Source organism: Cavia porcellus, unplaced genomic scaffold (assembly GCF_034190915.1).
Source record: "Cavia porcellus strain 051 isolate PalLab524CR breed Dunkin Hartley unplaced genomic scaffold, mCavPor4.1 scaffold_177, whole genome shotgun sequence".
Taxonomy (NCBI): Eukaryota; Metazoa; Chordata; class Mammalia; order Rodentia; family Caviidae; genus Cavia; species Cavia porcellus.
Window position 1 is genome coordinate 358,873 of NW_026947660.1, and position 27,472 is coordinate 386,344.

The 27,472-nt window shown below is 36.2% G+C and overlaps 1 protein-coding gene across 7 annotated transcripts in view; it reads left to right on the plus strand.

Moving 5' to 3' along the window:
- The window catches only part of Stk38l (serine/threonine kinase 38 like), an 88,187-nt gene extending 61,122 nt beyond the window's left edge, over positions 1–27,065 (plus strand). For all 7 annotated transcript variants that reach the window (XM_063244530.1, XM_063244529.1, XM_063244531.1 and 4 more), the window contains 13 exons: positions 877–1,021; positions 4,748–4,799; positions 10,190–10,312; positions 11,035–11,118; positions 15,741–15,864; positions 17,038–17,192; positions 17,830–17,932; positions 18,123–18,184; positions 19,650–19,767; positions 20,172–20,295; positions 21,385–21,480; positions 23,390–23,481; positions 23,588–27,065. In XM_063244530.1, the coding sequence (XP_063100600.1) occupies positions 888–1,021; positions 4,748–4,799; positions 10,190–10,312; positions 11,035–11,118; positions 15,741–15,864; positions 17,038–17,192; positions 17,830–17,932; positions 18,123–18,184; positions 19,650–19,767; positions 20,172–20,295; positions 21,385–21,480; positions 23,390–23,481; positions 23,588–23,715 (1,395 nt within the window). In that variant the 5' untranslated portion in view covers positions 877–887 and the 3' untranslated portion in view covers positions 23,716–27,065. The remainder of the gene's footprint in view (positions 1–876; positions 1,022–4,747; positions 4,800–10,189; positions 10,313–11,034; positions 11,119–15,740; positions 15,865–17,037; positions 17,193–17,829; positions 17,933–18,122; positions 18,185–19,649; positions 19,768–20,171; positions 20,296–21,384; positions 21,481–23,389; positions 23,482–23,587) is intronic.
- The last annotated feature ends 407 nt before the right edge of the window (positions 27,066–27,472 follow it).

The window sequence follows — 27,472 nt, forward strand, 5'->3', positions numbered from 1 at the left end:
CACCATCCCTTGAATCTAAATAAGTTCAGGTCCACATCCAGGGCTTTATGTCTTTGTATAATAAGATAGAGAGGAGGTACTGGGGGGTGGGTTTGTGCAGGTATGAGGAGTGCCTTTTGGCTCAGTGCAGCTTTGGATGATCACTCTGGCAAGTGGAGTGTTACCTGGAGGGATCTGTTCACACCCTTATCCACATTTGGAGAAGCCTCTCTTTGAGCCCCTCCAGTTGTTATTACACTGATTCCAAGGAATCCATGTCTTTAGATTTTTAAAACAATTTTTTGTAGTACTATTTGAAATAACAGCATTATAAAATTCATTCAAAATGAAGAAGGAAGTTATGATCCTTTGAAAAAGGCCTGATTTCTAACACTCATGTCTCCTACAGCACCTGCTAATGCTGGTTGCTTTAGATTGGTGCTTGATTACATTTTTAATACACAGTTTGTATTTCATAGAATGTATATGAAAGAAGCTACTTCTTTACTATGTATATTGCTTTAACTCTGAGGATACGTTTATCATGGACATAACTATAAGTATTAGCAACAGTTTACAATTTTCATTTAGTAACCAATAAATCAATAAATGAATTAAATCTTTTTTGTTCTGAATGCTATTGAATATGCATTTTTCTGTTTAAGTGTGTATTACATGTAGACTATCCCTGATAATTCTTTACTGTAACTCACACCTGATTTTGCTTTGGGAATAGTGTATCTTTTCTATTTATTAGCTTTGTAATATAATGTGCAAGACTTGGACGTGTTAACTGTTAGATAGAATTTTTCTTAATAGAAAATAAATACTTCCATATTTTTTGTAAGGATCCAGTTTTTTTCTGTTGAGTAATTTGTTTTTAATATGTCATTTCAGTTTCTGTTACTATGGCCATGACGGCAGGGACCACAACAACCTTTCCTATGAGCAACCACACCCGAGAAAGAGTGACTGTAGCCAAGCTCACATTGGAGAATTTTTACAGCAACCTAATTTTACAACATGAAGAGAGAGAAACCAGGTATAGGAAAGGCTGATCAACGTTTTATTAAAGTAGTATGTAGTGAGTGGACTATAAATGTGCTTTCCATTGATAATGTGTATATAAGTGATTCCTGCATGCTTTTTTAAGTTTCCTGCACTTACCATGCTCCTAGTTATTTATTGTATGTTATAGAATAATTTTTTGTGGAATCTGAAGTCTTGTGCACACACATATTTTTATCACATTAGTGGTGTTTTAAATAAACTTTTCCAGCTATGTAATAATCATGGTATATCTTTATACATTTTTTAGAGGGATGCATTACTGATAACTGCCTTTACTCCAAAGATGCACAAGTTAGTATGTATATCAGTGGGAATGGATTAAAACTATAAAATGAGCATGGCATGCTATTTTGCCTTGATGACACTTACAATATGATAAAGGAGGTAATGCACCTAAATATTACATGAAAGAGTGAAGAGTATCACTACAACAGGGATGAAGAAGGAGAGGGTTGCTTTTGACTAAGGTAACTGGGACTACTTCTTAAATAATAGTGGCATTTAAACAGGCTCTAAAGGAAGAATACTGTTTACATGGCATAAAGGGAAGAAGAAAAGGTAAAAAAAAATATATGGGATATTAGCAGAAATCACCTCAGGGCAGGCAGGGTCTGGTTTACTTATTGCACAGGATGTGCTAAATTTCAATATCGTAGGAGCCCTGGGTGCTGTGTTAATGTAGCTATTCTCATGATATTGGAAGACCTTGGAGACTTTTAAAGCAAAAGAATTAGATGATCAGATAATTAGATAAGTGAAAGAGCACTATCCTTGTGATGCATAGAAGAGATTTGAAGATATGGGGGAATTAGAAACAGGAAAGGCTGGGGATATCCAGGCAAATGGAAAGGGCTTAAGTTAGGATTGATGACAGAAATACAGAAGAACTGAAAGTAAGATTGGCAAATGTGGCAACTAGCTCAATACAAAGTATAAGAGAAATAAATTTATACTACACCCAGAGTGTCATGCCTTACCAAACTGAGAATGATGAGTATGATGCAGTTTAGTGAAACAGGACTATGAAAGAAAAAGTTTTAGACAAACTTAACTCTAGCAGAGGAGAGAATTAGTGAAAACCAGTTTAGAGAGACATTGGGAATGATGAAAGTTAAGAAACATAGAGGACAGTGAGAAGAGCAGACATGTTACTATAATTAAAGTTCCTGAGTCAAAGAGCACTCACCTACTATGCAAATATACTTCGTAAAGGAAGAGAGGGATGAGAATAGGGCATAGACACTCAAGCACTCAGAGTTTAGCCCCAGTAGAAGTTTCAAAAAGTTCAGTTTAGACAGAAGGAAAGTGATCACAAATTGGAAATCTAAATGGTAAACACATAGAAGTATCTCAAAAATTATACAGGTGACTTCAATTGTTCAGCTTTTAATTTTTCAATTTTATAATCATGCAAAAGTGATAGGTACCTACTAGAAAGTGGAGCATGGGAGTTCGAACCTTTCCCACCCTGGTAATACTCTGGTGGTCCTGAGCAGTGGCAGTGACTGCAGCTGCCAGTCAACCGGGCCATCCTGAGGGAAGGGAAGATGGCAGATCATTCTGTCTTGTACTGTGTTGCTAAGCTATGAGTATGCATCTTAAAAAATAAAATTAAAATACTTTCCAGCAGTAGACTTTACACCAAGAGAGAAGTAATTGGAATTAAAATGTTGTTAAGCATCCTTGTGGAAGGGGAGTAAACAGGACAGGGTATATAGCTTAGGGCTAGACTGCTTGTGTAACCTGTACAGAGTCTTGGGTTCAATCTCTGTACCATCTTCACAAAAGAAAACAAGAAACAAGGAAAAGAAATGAAATAAAGATGAACTTCAAGCTTTGACAAGTAAAGATTTAGTTTCTAGGGTACTACTAAAAGAATAAAAATGCATAATTTATAATTTCCAAATAAGGTGAAGTGGAAAAAATGTCATGAGGGGGAAAAAATGAGTTCAGAAGAACAGAAAACAAAGGCTGAATTAACTGAAAAATTGAGGTACGAAATAAGTTAGAAATAAAACCATGTATATGCATAAATGTAATTAAAGTCTTTGGAAGCAATTGGATCATCATAGGAGCCTCAAGTGGGAGAGGACCAAGGAAAGAAAGTACTGTGTTTTGTCAAAGCAGGCATATAAGTTATTCCTCAAACTTCTGTAGTCTTTTTTTTCCTGAGACTTTAAAATGACTCAGTGTTGCCTTTTATTCCCAAAGGAAAGTAAAAATAAAAATATCTGCTCTTATTTAAAAACAAGTCAGTCTCAGTCTGGTGCCATGGAAGTCAGATTAACCAACCAGCTCAAGATTTCTAACAGTGCATACTTTTAAGAAGGCATGTGACATATTTTTAAGTCTTAACTAATTGGATAAATGTATGAGCCTAATAAAGTACTAATCTGAGCAAATTATAAGATCAGTTAGAGAGAAAACTGTTCTTAAAAACTGTATACGAAAATCCGTGAATCTTGTTCAAATATGGTAGAAATGGATAAAACTTACTGTTCTTCCCAGAATGCAGCGTGATGTCATGAAGTGTACTTTGGGAGGCATGAAGGGTGGTAGACAGTGGAGGGTTGACAGAGAATAAAGGTGCTTATAGATTGAGAGTCCTCTCAGAATAACGATTCTCTTATTCTTGGGATGTCATGCAGAGGACACAGAAAATCACTCTGATGAGGGTATTGGGGGGCTGTTCCGTTCTTAGGGTTGGGGGCTGGGAAAGTAATGCTAAAAATAAGGTTGAACGTCAGTGTGTTAAATGTGGGTACCTGTGACCTGCACTGTCAAAGAGTGGGCTGTGCATTGGGCTGCTGTTTCACAGTGGGCTTTAGATATTTTTGTTATGAAATTTTTACAAGAAAGAAAAATAACTGAGTTTAAAAATGATTTAGGGAAGATCTTAACTTTTTAGTATGTTGTCACAAGTAGCAAATACCAAAATATATGTATCATAGTTTTGGTCTTCAATCTTACATGCATGTAGGCAGATTGGGTAGTGTAACTCTTATCCTAGTGTGCTCTAAGATAAAATAGGAAGGCTTCTCCTGGACTTACATTCAGGAAAAAATAGTACAATAGAAATGCAATACTGTTTACATGGAAATAAGTTGCAGAAAGTATTTCACAGCTGTCTCTCCAGCCATGAGTTATTTTACACACACACACACACACACACACACACACACACACTCCATGGATACTACTTTAAAAAATAAACACATGGTTGTATGTAGAAAAGCAAATGTTTTGATAGTGATTTTTTTATATGTATATAGGACTTCCCAATTCCCACTGAATTTTGACAGAATAAAATATACACAATTGCATTGAACATTGTTCCTTGATCAGGAAAACTGAGCTCAAGGTGACAGACTTAACAAAAGCTCTCTTGGCTAGTGAGCATTCTGACCAGGTTTCAAACAGGGATAGCTACTTTACAAACTTACACTTTTAGCATCATTACTTTTCATACTTCTGTTAAAGACATTGAAAACTATAATAACAATAAATTGTTTAGGCAGGCAGTATGTAATCTAGAAGTAGAGCTTTGGGCTAGAGGTGTAGCTCAGTGGTAGCACACTTGCATAGCATTAATGAGGCCCTTGAAAGGTTAACTTGAATTAAAAAACGTGTATTTCTGAAATGGGAATATTTAGGAACATACGTATTTAAAATTCTAATTATTTTTTCCATTGAATAGGCAGAAGAAATTAGAAGTGGCTATGGAAGAAGAAGGATTAGCAGATGAAGAGGTAATGTAATTACCTGTAATTACTATGTAGAAGTAAGTGGGATGGTGATGTAGCTCTATGGTAGAGTACTTCATGTGTATGGCTCTGAGTTCCACTCCCAGTACCTTTAAAAAGAAGAAAAATTAAAGGACTTTTAGGTGGGTATAAGGGAGTGTGCCTATAATCCCAGCAGTCGGGAGGCTGGGGCAGGAGGATCACAAGTTTGAGCCTAACCTGGCCAAACCAACAGTTCAACAAGACCCTATCTAAAAATCAGTGCAAAGGTCCCAGAATCAACCCTAGTATTACAAAAACAAAACAGGTGTATTGAAGAGCCAGGCCTGGTGATGCATGTCTGTAACCCCAGCTACCTAGAAAGCTTGTGTAGGAAGATCATAAGTTCAAGGCCAGCCAAGGCAACTCAGTGATATTCTATGCCAAAGTAAAATTTTAAAAAGACTGAGGTTATAGCTCAGTTATAGAGTGCTTGTCTAGCATGCGTGAGGCCCAGTGTTCCATGCCCAGTTATAAGAAAAAAAAGGGTATATGTGAAGTAATGAATATATATGCTCAATAATGACTAATTACCTTTGAGGGGCTGGGGATATGGCTCAGTGGTGAAGTTCTTGCCTTGCATCCACAAGGCCCTGAGTTCGATCCCCACTACCACCTAACCCCCACCCCCTGCAAAAAAGGGTTACATTTGCAGTATAAAGGAGACAGTAAAGAAAATTCAGGGTAATTTTACAGTACCAGTGAAAACCTAGGTTTAGAGCAGTTTACTAAGAAAAGTGTTTATTTTCTAGGTATTGGGAATGACACTGTAGATTAATTTTCCAGTGATCAGCAAGGGGTTTCATTAAAGAGACGACCACCGAATGATTTGAAATCAAGATTGTTTTCTAATCTTCTCTTTATTTTTTCTAGGTCTGTACTGTCTTTAGAGTTGCAGTGTTTAAAGCAGATATAAAAATATTTTATGGTTTAACCAGAGTAGTTATTTTGTTAATCACCTGATTTAATCTAGAAAACTCAAACTTTTAACATAGAGATTTTTACAAGTAACATTAACAATTAACATTTTTACAGTTAACATGAAATGAGTTATAATATTTTATAAGCTCATTTCATTTACACCCTTTAAATTTTATTGAAAAAGGTAATGGTTATGACGAGTAACTGCTTATTACAGGGGTTGTATTGATACAGAAACTGTAAACATAAAACTTTAATTTGACTTTGGAGAGGTATCCAAGCAAGGCCAATGCGGCTTTGTATTGGGAGAATCATGACCAGGCTGGTTTTATGACGGCATTTTAGGTTCTGTCCTTTTGAATAAGATGTATGTTATTCATGCAGCCTGCTTGTAATTTTTGTTTTTTACTTCCACAACAAAATAAATTCTTCTTTTACCTTCTTTTTCTAAAATATTTGAGCCTCACAGTTTTTCTCTTAATGAAGACCTACCATTTTTCACTTTACTGTAAAAAACAGGAGCCTGGCCCAGTTAGACATCTCACCTGGTGACTGGCATCCTTGGTGGAAGCTGAAGGTGATGGCCACTATGGCCCAGTGTGCTAAGGGCCTGTTTTTCAAGAAAAGCTGCCTGGGCAGCTTGATACAGATCTGTAATCCCAGGATTGTGGGAGGCTGAAGCAGGAGAATCACAAGTTCCATGCAGCCTGGGCAATGTAGTGACTTAGCGAGACCCTGTTTAAAAAGGGGAGAGGGTATGTAGCTCTTCGTGAAGGCCCTGGGTTCAATTTCTGGTACACTAAGAAAAGAAAAAAAAAAAAAAATAGAAGAGCTGGAAATTGGGCTCTTCTGTGAATCACATGTTTTTAAAAAAATATTAGCAATTGGAATGTCCTAAAAAATGTTGCAGTCCAAAGCAAGTATATCTGTAGGTTTAATACAGTTTGTAGCTTCCTGTGTTCACGCGCTGTTCTGCATTAGCAAGCTGTATGTGCAAGCAGAGCTATTTTCTTTAATTCTTCTGAATAATTTGTAGAAAATATTGAAAAGATTTTGCCCCTAAAAAGTCTCTGGCTTATAATACTGATTTATAAAACTTGCAAGTTGTTCTATAAAAGTTATTTTTAATTCTACAAGTGCTTATTATTAAGGTCCGTGGTGGGTCCTGGATTGTGTTATTCTATACAGTAGACAAATACTCTAACCTTAATATAAAGTATGTTGGAACAACCAAAAAATAAAAATCTATTTAATGAAACTAGCACTAATTCTACAATAGAAAATGATTTGGAAATAATTTATGAAAATAAATTGTGTAAACTTTAAACCATATACTGTGTTCATGTAAAGCTACATCCCAAGTTAAAGTTACTAGCTGAACCCTTTCATACTGCAACTTTAATATGCACTATTGTACCTAAAACTGGTCACTCTGCATACTGAAGAATTTGAGGAATGCCCACTTAAGATAGAATGGAAAGAGAAAGATGGACTATTACTTCCTTAATGGAAAACTGAAATAGACAAATTTAAGCTACAAAAGAGCCATGAAGGAATGGAGATGGGGCTTAGGGGTAGCATACTTTCCTAACACACACAAAACCCTGGATTGTCTCCCAGCACAGGCGAAACAAATAGGTAAGTATGTCCACAGATTTTGGTGCTTCTTTGGAGAGGAAAAGATGTTAATTACCTTTCAAGGCTACTTAAACTGAAAATTGTGAGCAGACATATCAATATGCTTTACATAGATTTTCTCTTAAGTTGCTTCAACTACCTCTGGATTACAGCACTGTCCGAAGTCATGGCATAGATTCTTTTGAAGTAATATAATAGTATTACAGTAATTCCAACTATAAATTTGTGTGTTCCATTCTCTGTGATCCCCCATTATTAAGTGACAGTGTCCAGAACTATGTGGGCATTTCTTCCTGGGGCATTATAAAGCCTATCAGATATTCAGTGAGCTCGTTTTTTGCTGGAGGTAACTTTTTTTTTGCTGGAGGTAACTCTCTTCTGAAGATTTTAAGCTTTTTAAAATAATTCTATGTAATGAGGTCATCTTTTTTTTTTAAATTAAATTTTAATACCACATACGATAAAATCCAGCAAGTTACAACATGATAAAATCAATGGAGACAGAAGAACCATAGTTTGGTGTGGCTTTAAGACAAGATGTTATTAAATCGGCACTAGCTGTTATTATGTCTTATTTTCTTCAAAGTGGCTGTTCATTGCATCACAGGCCATGATATCAAACAGCCCAGTATAAAGCCATTCCAATTAATAAGTGAAAATTTTATAAGACTTCAAGGCCATATAATGGGGAATCATGGTTATCACGTACTTTTATATATTTGATTCATTTCCTACACTAGGGAAACTTTGTTATTCAGAGTAGAAAGTTTCTGCAGAAACACGCAGCTGTACTATTTTAGAACCCATGAAAGGATTTAGAACAGTTTTTCAGAATTCTCACATTTATTCATTTGTGAAATTTAAAAAAACTTACCACTTTACTACTTTGAAGGACATGATACTATAGTGCCACCCAGTGGCTTTTAAAATAAGTCTTAAAATTTAAAATGAACTTTTGGTGTGTTTTACTATCATTTTAGACTTTTTAAATTGCTTAGAAGATGTTCTTGAACACTTATGTGCAAAAAGGATGCTGCCTTTCCATTGATGTTAAAAGCCAAAATTAGTCCACAGTTAGGATCCATCTTTATTTTTGTAATTGTATGAATATAATTTTAGCTGTGTTAAACAGATATTAAAAGATTGAAACCACCCTAATCCCATCATTAGGGCAATCTGTTTTTAAACTAGTACACAGCTACAAGATTACTTACTATAGCTTTTCAGTGTAAACAGAGCAATAATTATTATATCTTTATTTTAGCTAATTTCCCTTATTGCCTGACTTACTAAAAAAAAATACGTTGAATAGAATTTTCATAATATCACTGTATTTTTAATCACTATCAAGTTTGAAAAAGAACATTGGGCAAAGTTTTTTAATTTACACACCTCACCCTTATTTTTACACTGTTGTAATTTCTACTATTGATATACTGAGTATGTAACTTCATTATGTTTCAAGACATAGTTTCTTGATTTTATCCTCTTAGATTAACTTGGCTAGAGGTATCAAAATTCTGTTGTATTGATGATACACATGCACATATTTCTAATTAATAATCTAACTTTTAAAAATAGACACAGAAATAGGAAGGACAGTTCAGTGGTTTTTACCTAGAGGTGCGTTTAGCAGCAGTATTTCTGAGCTGTTAGGATCCTTTGGACTTGTCTTGCCTTCTGAACTGAACCACTAGAAGCTTTATAAGGTTCAGCTGAAGATGAGTAAGAGTTTAATTAGTATATTTCTCTGTTTCCTTTAGTAATCTCTGTTATCTCTAGGAATTAATTATATAAAAAACTAGAAGCCACATATGATAGTACATGCCTGTGATTCCAGCTACTTAGGAAGCCAAGGCAGGAGGATCATACGTTCAAGACCACCCAGGGCAACTTAGTTTGACCCTATCTAAAAAGAAAAAAGTAAAAAGGTCTAGGGCTGTAGCTCGGTGGTAGAGAGCCTGCCCTGAAGGAGCAGGGTCCTAGGTTTGATTTCTAGCACAGGGAAGAAAAAAAAATAAAGACAGTAACATTAATAGTTGATGAAAGGGAAAAATAAGGTTTAGAACAATGAAATAAATGTGTATGCTAAATGAAACCTTCACATATTTCAGAATGTGGCTCATTAGTAGTAGTCATTTTTTGTGATGTAAGTCAGTTGTGCAATTACTAACTTAGGTATGTTATATTTTTTCTGTGCTTTTCAAGAAGTTGTGTGCCAAGTGTCTAGCAGTTTATTAAAATTTATCTAAGACTAAAACCTGTCTTAAGATTTACTTATAAATGCTACCATAACTAAATCTATGGAAATACTACCATTGTATGATTTTTGGTGTCACAGGTCTCAGATTGTAACAGAGCAACCTTGGAAATTAGGGTTGAAGCAAAGTAGATTTCCTGATGAGAGTAAAGATCAATATCAGGATACTACTAGCATTTTCTAGAGTTTGATTTTTTGTATATGAATTAAATCAGTATAGAGATGCAGGAGTTAATTTTATATATATGATGAGTTAATTAATTCACTTACTGTAAATTAAGCTAGCCTACAAGTGAAAGAATGAGTTTTATATGTATCTCTATATGATGAATTAGTTAGGTTGTCCACTTCAGGAGTAAAGATGTGTTAACTGTTAAAAATACTCTCTTAGGATTGTTGTCTTTCTGCTTAATACTTTAATAAATAAATTATAGCACAAGTATAATAGATAACTTTTTCTGTGTATCATTTTCAGTACTCTTAAATGCCTTTAAACAAACTGACTTCAAGATCATCCTTTTACATTGTCTTTAAATAGAAAAAGTTACGCCGATCACAACATGCTCGCAAAGAAACAGAGTTCTTGCGGCTCAAGAGGACTCGACTTGGCTTGGACGACTTTGAATCTCTGAAAGTTATAGGAAGAGGAGCTTTTGGAGAGGTGAGCTTCTTTTCAGTTTACCATGGTTGAACATACGTATTTTACGGTAGTTTAAAGCATGTATTAAGGGCCATGTTGGAACTTAGGCAGCTGAGCAAGAAAGCGATTCTTCTCCCTTCCTGGTAAGTGCCCCTGGCACGAGCCAGGAGGAGAACCAGTCAGCGTCTGCTGTTAGCCTACTGGCACATGGGCTGAGACTCAAACCTTCCCCCACCCACTTAGCAACTAGGGCTAGAGGTCTGAGCGTCTCTTGGAAGGATGACCCTGTGCAATACTGCAGATATGGGGATTTCCTTCAGTCTTCTGTTTGAAGGCAAATGATGTTTTCACTGTTTTGCTTTGGTCTGATTGTTTTGCTCTATTCAGTATTCTCTTTCAATTGGTTTTATAGTGTTCTGTTTTTGATTTGATTTTACTATACCTAATTGAATGGACAACTATTGTGAAGATAACACGATATACAATGGTACCTGTTGCTGTTATCTCAGTATCCTCTGTGAAGTTCTCTTCCAGTTTCACTGCATTGTCTCAGTTGGCTTTGTTTGTGCTGTTATATTTTACTACCTTCAAAATAAAATAAAAAACATGTATTAGAATATACTTCCTAAGATAATCCAAGTGGTAAATTGTGACTGTCTTTAAATCAACCTACTTTTCACTCTTGACTGTATAAAGTAGTAGCTTAGACTGCTTAACATTTACAACATACATTTTTCTCCTAGGTGAGGCTGGTCCAGAAAAAAGATACAGGGCATATTTATGCAATGAAGATACTGAGAAAGGCTGATATGCTTGAAAAAGAGCAGGTATGGGTCTTCCACACATACAGTACACAGGAACATCTATAACTAGGTTTTAGAATAAGTGCTTATATTGAAATTTTTAAAAAAGGAATCTGTCTTACTATATAGTATGTTAATTTTAGTAGACCATCGACCCAGTGGTTTTTCATTTTTTACATTTGAAATTTCTCAAAATTCATAATCCATATATTAGTTTGCTAGAGAAAATCCATAATTGGGTGGCTCAAATGACAGAAACTTGTCTTTTCATGGTTCCGAAGGCTGGAAGTCGCAGAGCATCACTGTGGTGGGGCTTGGCTTCTGGTGAGGCCCCTCCCTGCCCTGCAAATGGCCTTTCCTTGGCAAGAATTGGGTGAGAGACCACCAGGTTCACATGAGAACTGTGCGTTAGAGGACTAATCTCATCTTTAGGACCTTTTAATTGGAATTATTTTCACAGAAGTTCTATTGCCACATATAGTCATACTGGCACTGTACCATGTACATTTTGGGGAGACCTACAGTTTGTAACAAAATACCTCTGGAAGTACCTTCATTTTTGACTTAAGTGAAAATAGCAGTTCTGAGCATCCTTGATCTTAGCATATATCAAATAAGCCATATTAGTTTACTGAGTCTGTTCACTACTTTTTTCATACTCCTAGGCTCTTAGTTTCCTATGACTTGGTTTAGCTCTTTGGGGTGGCCTTAGTGTCTGAAATGTCGGTAGTAATATGTCATGCCTTTACCTGTATTCTAGTCTCAGGGAGGAGGGCACTCTGTAGGATGCTAAATGGAAACTTCTAGTGCAGGACTCAGTAATGAGGGCATCGAGAAAGATGGCAGCTGTTCCTTATGCTGTGCAGTGTACAATACTGGTTTTTATTTACTATGACTCATTGCATTGTTTTACTTTCAGTTTGTTTTATTTGACATTAATATTTTTAGTGTTTATGGTATACCAAGTATTGTTGGCCATCCAGAGAACACATTAGTTAAGGCAAATCTGATCCTTGTTCTTTTGTAATGATGGGGAAATGGACAGACAGCTATTGAAATTGTTGTGATCGATAAGTACTTTGCAGAAAATTGTTTAAAATGGTGAAGTGATGCATATGATCTGGGTTTTGGATTAGTTAGTTCAGTTTGGATTAGTTAGATCAGGGAAAGTTCCTCTAAGGAGAAAATGTTTGATGAGACACTAAATGATGAGAAAGAATGAGAGATCTTGTGGAACGAGGGTCTGAAGAGCCAATACGGAGGCCTTGACACAGGAGTCATCTTAGTCTACTCCAAGAGAAGCGAGCCAGTGTGGCTGGAGTTAGTGAGTAAAGTGCTGTGAGAGATGCTAAGGACTGGTGAGCAGTGGCTGGGCCCTGCTGGCTTCAAAGGCCATGATCTAGTGCCATGGGATGCCATTGGAGGGATTTTGTTCAGTTTAAACAAGGAAGTGGAGCTGGGGATTTAGCTCAGTGGCATAAGCGCCTGTCTTGCAAGCACGTGGTTGTGAATTTGATTTCTGGTACAAAAAAAAAACAAAACCAGGGAAGTAGTGTATCTGGTCATGTTTTACCAAGAGGAATCAATCGTCTGCAACCCACAGATAAAGCAAGAGTTGAAGCAGGGAGACCAGCGAGAGAGTGTGCCATTTATAGCTATGATGTCATTGTGGCTCATGCTTTGGTTACAAAAGTAAAGTTGAAAAGTTAAAGAAAAAGATTACAATTTGAAGGCACGATTAGCAGGCTTTGCTCAGAAAAGCTATTGGAGGATGAGAGGAGGGGCAAGAGTACAAGAAGGGGAGAATCAGGAGAGAGAATGGAACAAGATCAAATTACCTAGGGAACAAGAGGTGAGCCTGGGTCTAAGCCCTGGGAACACCAGGCAGAGGTGACCCAGAAACAGCATCTTATCAGATGGGGAAATGATAAAAACATGGGGTCATGGAAGACCAAACATTTATAAAGAGGGAGGCAAGTAGTCATCTGTAGTGCTGCAGAGACTGAGTAGGAGAACAGACCATTGAACTTCACAAGACAGACACTGCAAACATCTTGGCAAGACAGTTATAATAGATTGGAAGGGAAGAGGCTAATTGGAACAGTGGAAAAAAGAACCAAGAGCGAAAAAAAAAAAAAATAGGGAAAGTAGCTATAGATAAATTGTTTATCTGAAGCACAAGAAAGAATAGATTGGTACAGTGAAAATTATGGTCAAAAAGGAGATTCTTTAAAAACAAGAACTGTTCACTGGTGACAGGAAGAATCTGCCAGAAACCAGGAGAAGATAAGGAAAGAGGAGGTAAGTACAGCAACGTACTAGAAGACAGGAGCAGGAGCCCACTTACTAAAACAAAGGAAGTGCAGAGAGAATAAGAACAGGTGTAAGGGACTGACCTGGCATCCACGTTCCTTCTTGGAGTAGGGAGGGATGGCAGTTGGAGGCTGAAGGGGAGAGGGTTGTGAAGTGGAGAAAGCGGACTTGTTAGGGAAGTGCCAGTTGAGATGTGTAGCCATGAATTTAGAGTGAAATTCTGAATGTAGTGTGTGGTTAGTTTTCACTCTGGCTTCAGTTTAGGAAGAAGAGGACAGGAACCATTCTGAGATGATATTATAGGGGACTTTGTTGAGGACAGTCCGATTCCAAAACAAAGAGGTTCTGAAGGTGTGGAATGATGACCTGTTGAGTTGAATTAGGTAATTATAGATAATTATGATACGGGCCTGGGTGAAGATAGTAGCCTCAGAGGAAAGGCAAGTAGAGCCTTACTTAGCCAGCAAGGGTTAGTCAAACCTATATAAAGTTTTACAAAATGGACAAAAGGCAGCAGTTAGTACAGGATAGAGTCTGGCTACTAGCACATATGGTCACTGGGCTCTTGAAATGTAGCCAGTCTGAATTGGGGTATAAATGTAAAGTAAACAGCAAATGAGAACTTAGACCCAGAAATGTACAGAGTATCTCAAATTTTTTTATATTGATTATACATTGAAATAATATTTGGCTACATAAATGGTATCATTAAAGTTAATCTCATGGTTTTTTTTTTGCATTTTATGTGGCTACTTGAGAATAAACTTGCATACAGGACTTGCATTATGTTTGTATTGGACATCCCTGGTCCTGAGTAGAATACATTGCTAGAGACTGAGCAGCCTCTAGACCCCTGCTCTTTCCCACGTAAGCATGATCTCCCTGAGCACACAGCCTCTAATCAGTTTCGCATTTTAGAATTCTCCCCCAACATAAACTAATCTGCATTGTCACCACTGAATTTCAAAAACCTTTCCCACTCAATTTTAATACACCTGTATTTTATCTCATGTGTTCTAAGGCTAAACACAGAATTAACTAGTACCTGTTGTGGTACCATATTATGCACGTCATCCTTCTCAGCCTTTGGATCCCATTTTGGAAACACAACTTCCAGTCTGTTATTAAGATATTTAGAAGCAATCAGGACAAGTTTGTGATATTAACCTAAAAAGTTCAGAGTTTGTTGTTTACACTGCAAAAACTGTTGCAAAAACAATAGGAAAGAATTTTTGTTAGCATTTTTCACTTAACAAAACATCCAGAGAGATTATAAAAATTTTTTTTAATACTGGGGATCGAACTCATGACCTTATGCTTGCCAGGCAGGCACTTATGCTACTGAGCTAAATCTCTATCCCTAATTGTAAAGTTTTTTGATGCTGGAAAGCAAGTTCTTACTCCTTCATCTTATACTGTCATCTCTGAACATTTACTGCAGCAGGCAATAGTAGAGTAATCCCCAAAGTGGTACCTTGAGATCAGATTTTATTATCCACAAATGATGTCCAAGTATGTGTGCTCACATGCTTTGGGCCAGAGTTTGTAATGTATGATGAAAATAATGAAGCATAAAAACAAATTTTGTTGACATCTTTGAAGAAAGAACATATAACTATATTCATACAAAAGCATCTGAAAACTAACCAGTTATGCCCCATAAGTTACTCAGTTTATAAAATTGTAAAGTGTTCTCATAATAGTATCCCTAGCAGTTATGTGTTTGATAAAGTAGAACCAAAACCTCAAAACTTACATTAATTTGCTATAGCTAATGTTTGTATATATTATAGAGGTGTACTCAAAAACTTATTTTGCTGTAGCTAACATTTGTTTATTTATATTACAGAGGTTTACGTTGTAACAGTAACTTCAAATACTGTAGTTACTATAAATGGTCCTACTTTTTAAAAACTATGTAAACTGGATGCTTTTGTTTAGTTATCTAAAAGTAGTTTGCTCTGTTTCACAAAGTTGGCATTGTTATGCTAAACTATAGAGCATTGTGTGTTACTTTTAAATCAGACTGGGGTCCTAAATTTATATCACAAATCTTTACTAGAAGGAGATCCGGGTTAGAGAGCTGACTTGTAATTATCCTGCCTCAAAGGCCATGTCTTCCTGCAGTATACCTACTGATCTCAACTTTTCAAGCTTAAATATAAAAGCTAAAGTAAACAGTTTCCTGAGCTTTCCCAATTTAATGAGAATATGAACATGCCTGTGTTTCACATCTTTTATGAAAAACTTTCCTGTTACGGATGGATAATTGTTAGAGATAAGCTTGAAAAATGTGTAATTACACTATTTTTTCTTTAAATATATTCATCTAGGTGGCACATATTCGAGCAGAAAGAGATATTTTGGTAGAAGCAGATGGTGCCTGGGTGGTGAAGATGTTTTACAGTTTTCAGGATAAGAGGAACCTTTATCTAATCATGGAATTTCTCCCTGGAGGTAAAAGAAAACATTATAGCAATGACAGACTGACCTCACATAACTGTTGATTTGGTTTACTTTTATATGCCTAACTCTGAGGTTTTACATACTGACAGGTTTTTGGTGTTTATTTCCATAATAATGTCCATATTATCTTGAAAGAGTGATTAGTATGGCCAATTTTAGATAATACCATTTGGGTTTACTTTAACCAGTTAGACTACATATAAGTGTGGAGTTAAAAAAAAATCAGTAAACAAAAAGGCAAAAACTTAATGGGTAGCCAAGCATGGTGGGACATACCTATAATTCCAACTACTCAAGAGGATGAGGCTAGCAGTATAGCTCAATGGTAGAGCACCCCTACATTCAATCTTCCTATTTTCAGGACTACCAAAAAAAAAAAAAAAAAAAAACCCAGCTAAAAAACAAAGCACAAATGATGGACAGTGTTCAGTTTCATTGATATTCAGAGAAGTGCAAATCAAAAGAAGATTGAGATATTTCACACTTCGCAGATTCTCAGATCCCTTGAAGGCTGATGATGTTGAGTGGTGGAGGAACACTGGCCTCTTGTAGACAGATCTTAGCTTTCATGGAGTCCAACAGAGAGGTCTTATGAGGCTAAAAAACTTGTGTCCTATGGTGTAGCACCTGCCTGTCCAGCTGTGTTGCCTGGAGACTCCTCACAGTGCTAAGAGGATGCTCATTGCAGCACTGACAGTGAAAAACTGGTATAGACCAGTACCTATCAGTATGAAATACTTTACAGCTATTAAGTCATTTTGTGTCTGTGGATCTATATCTATGTGTATATCTATGTCTGTGTGACTCAAAGTGAAGTGAAATGAAGCACACTGTAGAATCACACAGTTTGATACATTTACATGATTTGTAAAAATATACCAAAATCTCTAATCTATATTTTACCTTTTAGCTGAGCAATGATTGATAGATTTGGTTTGCTGTGTGTCTTTCCAGCTTATTTTTACCCTAAAGCTGTCAACGTCATGAAACTTTTGCTTGTGCAGTGATGTTTATATTTATCTGGACCTAGAGATGGTTAGTGTTATATTGGGTGGATCACAATAACATGCCAAATCAAACGTTTGTTGCACAAACACAGAGAAGGTTTGCACAGCATATTCTGCCTTGGGAACACTTTAGTAACATGATGTTTCTTTTACATAGGTGACATGATGACCTTGTTAATGAAGAAGGATACCTTGACGGAAGAGGAAACACAGTTCTACATTTCAGAGACGGTTCTGGCCATAGATGCAATCCACCAGTTGGGTTTCATCCATCGAGATATTAAGCCAGACAACCTTTTATTGGATGCCAAGGCATGTAAATAAACTAAGGAATTGTTATGTTTTTTTATTTATAGAGACTAATAGAGAGCTGATTCTATGATTGGAAATGGATAACTACAGTTCATATTGTTTTTTGCTAAACTACAGTATTTCATAGACTGGTACAGTGGGAGAGGATCCTGGAACAGCATGATAGGGGGATGTGGCTGCCTTTATCCCCTTGCATTTTCTGCTTTCAGAGTCATCACCCTAAAATGCTTATAATTCTTAGGAATTCCAAGCTAAGAATTCCTAGTTGTATTTGAAAGAGGAGTTTGTAATAAAAGATTTTGGTTATCAAAATTAAAATAATCTGATTTTAAAAATTAATTTTATTGGTCCCATTTAGATACACATAATGATCACATTCATCCTAGTGAGTTTATACCTGTGCATGATAAATGCTAATTTCTCTTTTCCCATTCCCCTCCCCTCCCTCAACCCATGTTTCCTTCCTTATTTTACAAAAGCTTTGTTTCCATTTTATACTTCTTTTCTCATTTTGTTCTTTTCCCTTCTTTTATCCCTCCCCCTCCCTAGATCCCCTTCCCATTTGAACCATGTACTCATATTTCACAGTATTTATCATACATAAATAATCTGATTTTACTGTCATTTTTTTTTCTAGGGACATGTAAAATTGTCTGATTTTGGTTTATGCACAGGATTAAAGAAAGCTCATAGAACTGAATTCTACAGAAACCTTACTCACAACCCACCAAGTGACTTCTGTAAGTTTGCAGTTTTTTTCCTTATTAAAATATTATAGTTTGTTTAGTTCAGTTCTGGTAAGAACTAAAGATTCTCGCCTGCTCTTTCCTGATTCTCTAAATTTACTGATGTGCTTCAGATGGAAATGTGTGATTTTTATCTTCAGGCAAATTCTTCCCTCAAGGTTACCATTCTTTCTGTTGATACTAGCATTTCAGAACATGAACTCAAAGAGGAAAGCAGAAACCTGGAAGAAGAACCGGAGGCAGCTGGTGAGTCCTCCACTTTGTAAAAGATTTTGTGTTTTATACATAACAGTGTGTAACCTTCTCTGGTAACAAAACAAAACAACCCCCCCCCAAAAAAAAATAGTACATAACTTTATACACATGTAGGGTCTTATCTTTGCTGATACATGTGTTACAGTACATTTCTGAGATGATACCATAGTCTTACTCTCTCTTTATAGTTACCTTGCCTATACAGCAAATGGTCAGTTTTTACTTACGATTTAACTTTAGGGTACTTTATTGATCATACCTTGAAGAAGTAAGATACAATGTAAGTAATGTGCTCTGAATAAGAAATCTATCTGTTCAGTAGAAATTAGCTCTTTAAATGCAGTTCATTGAGATGAATCTAGCTATAGTGAATGGCTTGTGACTTCTAATTTTTATTTTCTGTGCCTGGGATGTATAAATCCTGCTATAACAAATGCCAAACAATAAGTAAAGCAGTGAGTTTCTAACAGCTTCTTTGCAGACCATGTAAAGAGGAAGTTGAGATGTCAGCAATGTTACGATAAAATAGATACAAAATTTTAGACAGGTAAACTTGATTACTCCTTTAGTGTAGAATTACATGACTGTTTTTAACCCCATGCTATTTCCCTTTTATTAGCAAGTATAAAAATTGTTTTCCCTCTTTCTTCTTTCCCTTTAACTTGTTAACTAGGACCATGAGCATTTTTAAGATTAAGAGTGTACCTTTAAACTTCATTTTCCTAGTCATGTATACAGTGCTTGTTATAGATACACAATTTATAAATATTTCGATACTTGGCCAAGTGATGAAAAGGGACACTAATTCACCATTCCTCCAGGGGGTAAATTGTATGAAAAATAATAGTCTTAACACCCTCTAAAACCAAATAAGCAACCTGTGCATTACTGAAGTCATTCTCTGCCTATGCCAAGGAACAGCAGAATTTGTAAACATTTTAATGTTTGTAAAATTTATTAACTATACATAATATCTATTTATTAAGCACTAAGGAGAAAAACTTCATTCTGCTTTTAAATGTGTCACTTTAGATCCGATTTTACAATTGAGAGAACAATTGCTATATTCTCTACTTGTAAAAGGAAAAATAGTGAATATTGCTTAAAAGTATAGCAAGGGAATTATGTACCCCTCTGTACAGGGTATTTCCAGTGTAGACTCACGCCTGGGTTCTTGGCCCCCTGGCCATCAGCTACCCTATCTAACTTATTCAGCATTTCCCAAGAGAGCAGAGAGGATTTCATATACAAATGACTTAGAAGAGTTTCTAGTGGGCAGAAATCATGTATTCTTTTAACATATTATCAGACTCAGTATCTATCACATGATAAACATGCAAAATAAGGATTCCATTAAAAATTAAACTCTTTTATATATTGCCTTTTCCAGTAGTAAATGATGTTCACATTTTTAAAAAATGTTAAAGATAATGGCTTGACATGTGTTCTCTTGTAGGCATATTCCACAGTTGGAACACCAGATTACATTGCTCCGGAAGTCTTCATGCAGACTGGTTACAATAAACTGTGTGACTGGTGGTCCCTGGGAGTGATTATGTATGAAATGTTAATAGGTATGTCCTGTCATTAACTTATGCACATAATAAATATATCTTCTCAAGAGTGCCATTGTCTAACATATTACAGACCTCATGGGCTAAAATAGCTGAACTGTTTTAAACTTATTGCTAAGGTTCCTGAGTGCTAAAGTTCTCTAGGGGTCCTATTGCAGAAATCTGAGCCACCATGCACCCAGGTTGCACCAATGGGTCTCCTCAGAGGAAACAGGGAGCAGGGAAGTCCTTTGTTTTATTGATTTTAGTAGCAGTTTTGTTGTAAATTAATAAATGGTAGGATTATTATACTGTTTATAAATAGAGCATGCAGCAGGTTGCTTTGTTTCCATGGCACATATTTAGTAGGTATAATTTGATCAGTAATGTACAATAACGAAGTTTTTATTTTCTCTGATATATAGGCTATCCACCTTTCTGCTCTGAAACTCCTCAGGAAACGTACAGAAAAGTGATGAACTGGAAAGAAACTCTGGTATTTCCTCCAGAAGTACCTATCTCTGAGAAAGCCAAGGACTTAATTCTCAGGTTAGTGGTTAAATTCCAGAGGAAGGCAGGCATCCGAAAACTTCCAGACTACTTCTTTCTCTCTTGTTTTCTCTTTCTGTCTCTCTCTCTTTTTTTCCCTCTCTCTCCCTCTCTTTCCCTTTCCCTCCTTCCTCCCTTTTGTTTTGGTTTTTGTACCAGGGATTGAACTTACAACCTCACACTTGCCAGGTAGGTACTTGTACCGCTGAGCTGTATCTCTGGCCTACTGATCCATTTTATTTTTGTGAGGCGTGAAAAAAAATCACTTATCCAGCTGGCCAAAGAGAGATCAATAAAGAAAGGTGTTTTAAAACATGTAAATTCCTAAAAAGGACATTTGCAGGAAAAAATAATTAAAAAGCAGGAAAAGGCCTGGTGTTATTTTGGGTACTGATGTAAATTAAAGGCAAAATGTCATGTTTGTTAGAATGTGGTAACCCAGCCCCATTAAAGGGAGAAGGGAAAAGAGCTTGTGTCCTAAAAGTCTGTGTCCAAAATCTCCCGAGCAGGTGGCTGCACTGTGCTCCCCAGCAGAGTGCAGTGTTTTGGTGTTGTTCTGAGTGGCTGAAAGAAATATAAGTTGGGACAATTGGTTGGAAGCATGTTAAAGAAAATATTTAAAGTGGATGTGACTTGTGACCCAGCAATTCTGCTTGTAGGAATTTTGCTTGTGCAGATAATCAGATATATAAAATGATTTAGTATGTTTATCATAGTATTATTTTAGTTGTGAAAAACTGGAAAGCATCTAAACATTAAAAAATAGTGGACCTGCTAAATAAATGATAGTATCTCTGTAGACAAATTTTAGAAAACTATTTAACTGAGAAATTTTCTGTGTGTTAGGAAAAGTATCCCTGAAAGAGTAAAGAAATTAGGAGATAGGTTCAGAATATTTACAGTACTACCCCTAAATAATGTAGAGATGACTTCAATTTTCACCTGCATTTTCCACTGTGAACACAGTTAAGTTCAGTCAACAGAAAAATGTAATGTTTTAAAGAACTAAAACATTTGAAATGACGTGACTAGCAGTACTTGGGGTGATTGCGACTTGTGGATGGTAATTTGTTTCCTTTCCTTGTTTAGATTTTGTATTGATTCTGAAAATAGAATTGGGAATAGTGGAGTGGAAGAAATAAAAGACCATCCCTTTTTTGAAGGTGTGGACTGGGGACACATAAGGTATGTTCCTAGGATTGGAATGGGAAGGCTGAGGAAAAGGAGTGTACAGCGTAAGCAATTACTTTATCTGAGTCTGATGGCTCACGCATGGGAGCTAGCACTGTTGCACTATGCAGACAGTGTTTTGAAGCCACTGGCTACAGCAAAATAACTCATCTTGGGTTAATAATAAAGCAACACTTAAGATTTGCTTATCATTTTCAGTTTGTGGCCACACTGCCTCTGTAGTCCAGTATTTTCACAGAGCACTTGGGAAACACGAGTCTGATGGTGCCTTGTTCCCTCCTTCCTTTTGCACTAAGAGCCCTTGATGGGCTTGCAGGGAATATTGCCACACCTGGACGTGTGGCATGTCAGAGTTCTTTGGTCTGTCACTCACTGCGGCTGGAGTGCGTCTCTCTCGCCTGGCTGGTTCTTTCCTCTGCCTCACTGCCCCTTCTCAGTACCTCGTGTCACTTCCTCAGTGTGGAACTTTCTGAGATCTCATCCTGTGATCCCACCTGTTACAAGAGCTTTGATGTTTTGATCATTGATTGTGTGTGTGTCCAGCCCTTTTATACTTACCTCTCATTTCTCCTCTTATCCTCATGATAAATCCTTTGAGCTAGAAACCTTTATAGATGAGGAAATTTAAGGCATAGAGAAGTACGTTGGTGCCTCAGTTCATGAGCTCAATTATCTTCACAGTTCTGATCATAAATTGAATTGGACAAGAACTGAATCAAATTTCCCCATAAGGTCAACATTGAACCTAATCATTGAATTTGATCCAGTTCCTGTCTATCTCAGTTTGTGACCAGAATTGTGGGAAGAATCAAGTTTATGATCTGAGATACCATTGTGATTTGCCTATAGGCAACTAAGTAAATGAAAGAGTTGGTATTAGACTCAGGCAGCATGACTCTGGAACCCTAAACCTTCTTAGTGTGTATTTTGTGGTAGAAATTGAACCCAGGCCCTTGTGCATGCCCTAACACTGAGATACATCCCTGGGCCTTGGAGCTGTGACTCTGAACTGCTGCTGTTCATGCTTCATCTCATTAAAGAGAAGTATGATCCCCTCCTCACTTTTTTCCTTTTTGTGGTGCTAGTGATTGAAGTCAGAGCCTTTGTACTAAACTACATTCCTTTCCCTGTTTAGTTTTTGAGACAAGGTCTCAATAATTTGCCAGGTTGGGTTCCAACTTGAGATTCTCCAGCTTCAGCCTAACAGAGTGCTAGGATTATAGGCATGGGCCGCTATACCTGACTGCTAACCCTTCCTTGTATAGTTGGAAGGATGCATGGAGACTACTAGTCCAGTCTTTTGGTTTCATAATGAGGTGACAGATACAGCAGAGATTTTGCCTGCCTCAGTTTGTAGTGCTAGTTAATGATGAGAAAGGTTAGATCTCAGAGACCCAAAGTCTTTGGTGCTTTCTACTTCATTTATTAAGTTAACATATAAAGTGTAAATAAGTTGGAATAATTTTAGTAAAAAAATTATATGACTGAGAAGATTCTGTATTTAGATTTCGTCTTTTATGTCCTCATTTTCCCAAATGACTCTGGATTGATAAATCTTCTATTAGAATAGTTCTAGTCCTAAATTTCTTAGTCTTAAGGCATAGGACCCAATCCTTATGCTTTACAAAGTATTTCAAATAAAATCTCTTCTGTTTCACTCTTCATCAGTTTGTATTTTTCCACATACAAAACAGCGTGAGACAGTCTTGGCACAAAAATATGAAAAATTCAAGTAAATGAAAACATTTTAGTAAAAAATTATACCTATTTTAAAATCCACTTAACTGTTCTAAAATACACAATGTCATTGGCCTTTCTGAAATCTATAAAATAAAATGAAAAATTTGCAAGAAGATTCGTTGAAAAATTGAATTTTACTGGTTTCTCAATGCTTGTTTCACAGGGAAAGGCCAGCAGCAATCCCAATAGAAATCAAAAGCATTGATGATACTTCGAATTTTGATGACTTCCCTGAGTCTGATATCTTACAGCCAGGTAAGACAGTTCTGTAATGTGACTCACACTATTAAAAGTCTATGAAAATGATGTCATTACACTAATGAGATTATTTTGCTTTTGGTTAATTTCTCTGTTTTTCTAGTGCCAAATACCACAGAACCAGACTACAAATCCAAAGACTGGGTTTTTCTCAATTATACCTATAAGAGGTTTGAAGGGTTGACGCAGCGTGGCTCTATCCCTACCTACATGAAAGCCGGGAAATTGTGAGTGAGATCTACTGCGCCCACAACTGTGAGCACTCAGGTAGCTGCACCCCAGGCCTGCTCAGCACAGATCCCCAGATCCTGAAGTCTCCTGAGGACGGTGGTGCTCACTGATGACAGAAGAAATTCTGCAGGACTAGGGTCTCCTAAGACTACTGTAGGAACGGTTGGCAGTGCCAGCTGGCATTTAAAAAATATTTTTATTATTTTTGTTAACTTTATTATATGAAGGTACTGGAATAAAAGAAACGTACATCCTTGTCTGACTGCACTGCCTGCTGGCATAGTGAAGTCCATCCTGCCTCTGTGTGCTCTGGCTTTGGACTGGGACTCCTCTGATCGACTCAGGAGAGACACAAACTGCTCCCACAGTGTAGGACAGCTGTAGGCAGCTTTACAGTTTCCCTGTAAATCTTATGGGTCTAGATACATCAGTAAAAGCCATCTTCCACAGCTGGCATTAGAACTTTTGCCCTTTTGGTTTGGACACCTGTAGAAAACCTGGGGATAATTTCTATAATGCTTTTAAAGAATTCAAAAAGAAATACACTGGTTCTTTAAAAATAGAATTTATCATCAAGTTACTACGCAAATTGCACAGTAAGGAGTGAAATGTTTCCATTAAGGCTTTTTATTTTGCATTCGGGAATACTGATGATATACAGTCTGTGTAGTCATAGGGAGATGTACTGTATTGCATAAAATGTTAAAATTGCTTTGTGATAGGACTTTTTTTTTTTAACAAGACATGGCATTATTTTAATTTGATTATGGTGAATTGAAATTCAGAAGTGACCATGAAGGCTGCTTTTAGAACCCAGTGTATTTTTATTAAGCTATATTTTTAAATGTTGAACTTGATCATGTAAATGAACTTGTAAGAACAAAGAACTGTTTACTTTGGTTTTCTAGAAAGTTGCTACATATCATGCCTGGATAGTTTTTATTTCTTTGGTGAAAATTTTTCCTTTGATAGTACTTATATTATTGTGCCATTATTTTCTTCTGCCTCAAATGTACCAAAGATCCTGGACAGAATAAATGTTCACAGCTGGGTGGAATTGTCCTCTCCTATGGGAATGCTGTGTCCAGATGGGACTGGTCTTTGATGGAAGTCCACCTGTCTAGGCAGTGCTGTCCTGTGGCTGCATCACTGTAGTTGGTACCAATGGAATTAAGAAAGTTCATGCAGCCCAGACGGTGTGATTAGGAGATAGGGCGGAGGAGGGGGAATGATATCAGCATCGAAGTCTTTGGCTATTTCCCAAGAAATAATCTTTTCTTGCTCAATGACATTAAATTCTAAAACAGTTTTCTAAGATTTGGAGTTCATAAGTTACAGTCAAGGAATTATACTTTATTGAAGATTGGCCTAATTTCTGTCTTAATGTTAATTAATAGAATTATAGTTGGTCTATGATCCAAACCTACAATGATGCTTCATTTGTAGCAATATCTTCCTAGGGTGCGGGTTACCTAGGAGTATGGTACAGAGCTACAGGAGCTTGTATAAATGTTACACTGGGTAATGCCATAGTGTATCACTGAGGCTACAGGGTGTCCCTTCCTTATGATTGCTTCAAGTATCTGTTGTGTCCTTACTTTGTGTTCGTCTCCATTTTTCAGTCTGGATCATGTGGCTGTGTATTTAGGAACTAAGAAAACTAGGTTATCTCAATTTGATTCTCCTAACCCTAACTGCCTTTAATTAAAAAAAATCTTTAACTTCTCCTGGGGTTTATGAAATTTTCTTGCTCCATCTCCTCCCATGTTTAAGAGAAATTTTAATTAATGGAGCTCCCTGACTATTGGACACATTCAAAATGACTGTTTGTTATGTAAATTTACTTTGTCTTTTAAACCAACTGCTTTGCTATTGCCATAATAGGTAAGATATGAAGAAATTGCAACATTCTCTAGTTCAACTATGATAGCTGTTCTAGTACAGAAAATATCATTGATGCAGAAGGACTGGGAGAGCTTAAGATTAGTATAAAGGGGCTGAATTATTCGAGTTTACTTTTCAATTACATAAGGAATGGAGCATTTTAGTTCTACTTTCCTCAGTGTTATTAGAAAGTACTTGGAAATGGGTATGATTTTTTTTTTTGGGCAGTGGGAGGGAAACTGTGGAAGGTTCGTTTAGAGTCTTAATTCTTCCTGGGAGTTAATAGAGTGATCTGCATCTTTAGGAATTTCTCCCATCAAAAGCATTTCTTAAGTGCCTATGTAAAAGCAGTGACAGACTGTATCTGCCCTTGGAAGCTAATATTTGATTCAAGATGCACATTAACCAGGTGATTTGCAAGTTACCTTTAAGGTTTACTTTTATCTATTATAAATTTCCCATATTTCAGGTGAATTATTTAATTGAAATGACAAAAGCCTATGTAATCAACTGGGCATATTGACATTTTCTTTAAATTAGACTATTTTGAATTAAAAAAATTTTAATATAAGCTGTGTTTTTGTTTTTCTAAGTATGTAGAAAGCTTGTTTAATTCAGATTTATTGGTTTCCTGATTCAATGTAGACTGACTTTTTTATTAAAAAATTTTGTATTAAAGCAAATTATCTTTTTCTTTTATGCATTTGTTATTGCCATAGCTTTAAATCTTCAAATGTGTTAAAGCATTGTGTTCTCTGGAAATGCAGAATTGCTTTTAAACCAGCTACTTTAAATATGTAGCTAATCTAATAAGCTAATTAGTTTAATGGAAAAATACCAAATGTGAAATCCTCACTGAAGCTTATAATAGAGTTTCATTTATTTCCATAATGGTATCCTATTGCATTTCCTTGTATAAATCTGCAAATTTTAAAATACTTTTATGTACATTTATTTTTGGTGTTTTAGTGTAGAAAACCTCTAAGTAATTAGTCTCTACTGGTAAAAGAAATAGCTTCTATCTTTCAATGGTCTACGAGTAGATGAAAAGTTGAGATTTTAATCCATAGAGATACCTTGCTACTAGAATATTTTCTCTGAATTGTTAAAAATTCAGAACATTCAAAATGACTGTTTTGCTATTATTTAAATTTTATTTTCTCTTAGAAGTGCACTTATTCCTGAAAAATATCAATGAAACAAACATTTAGAACAAATATAAATACAAGACACTTGAGACTATTAAGTGATACTTTAGATTTTTTGTGACAATGTGAGGGGATGTTTCTGCTTTAAAGAGGAATAAAGTAATAAAAATGTCTTATTTTTTAAAAAGCAGTATAATCCAGCAGTTGTCTAGAGAAGTAATCATTAGGCTGTTGAGTTCAACGTTTCCAAAATTGTTTTGGTGGTGTGAGCATTTTTTCATTGAAGGTAAGACAAGAATAAAAACTTTATTTACAAAATTTCTGTTGGCAAGGTTTTTTTGATTTTGAGTTTTGAGATAGGTATTACCCAAAACTTGAGATGGACTATTTTGTGAATGCAAATTATTAAATAACCATCTTACTTTGAAGATCATATCAAGAGCAAAATAAAAGTTTGAAGTATCAGTTGTGTTGCATTTAAACAAGCAAGACAGTGGAACAAATTTATAAAATGTTCAAAACTGCACCTAAGAACATAGGGCTACATGAACTGGAAGTCACAATTTCAAGTACTTGCCGAGCACAGAGCTTATATAGAACTAGACCACAAAGTCAAAAAGTTAACAAGCAGTAAGTTGAAAATGCCTTATAGAGATAGGCCAGGTACATATGCCTGTAATCCCAGTATTTGATTGAGGCAGGAGGATTGCTCTGACTTCATGGGC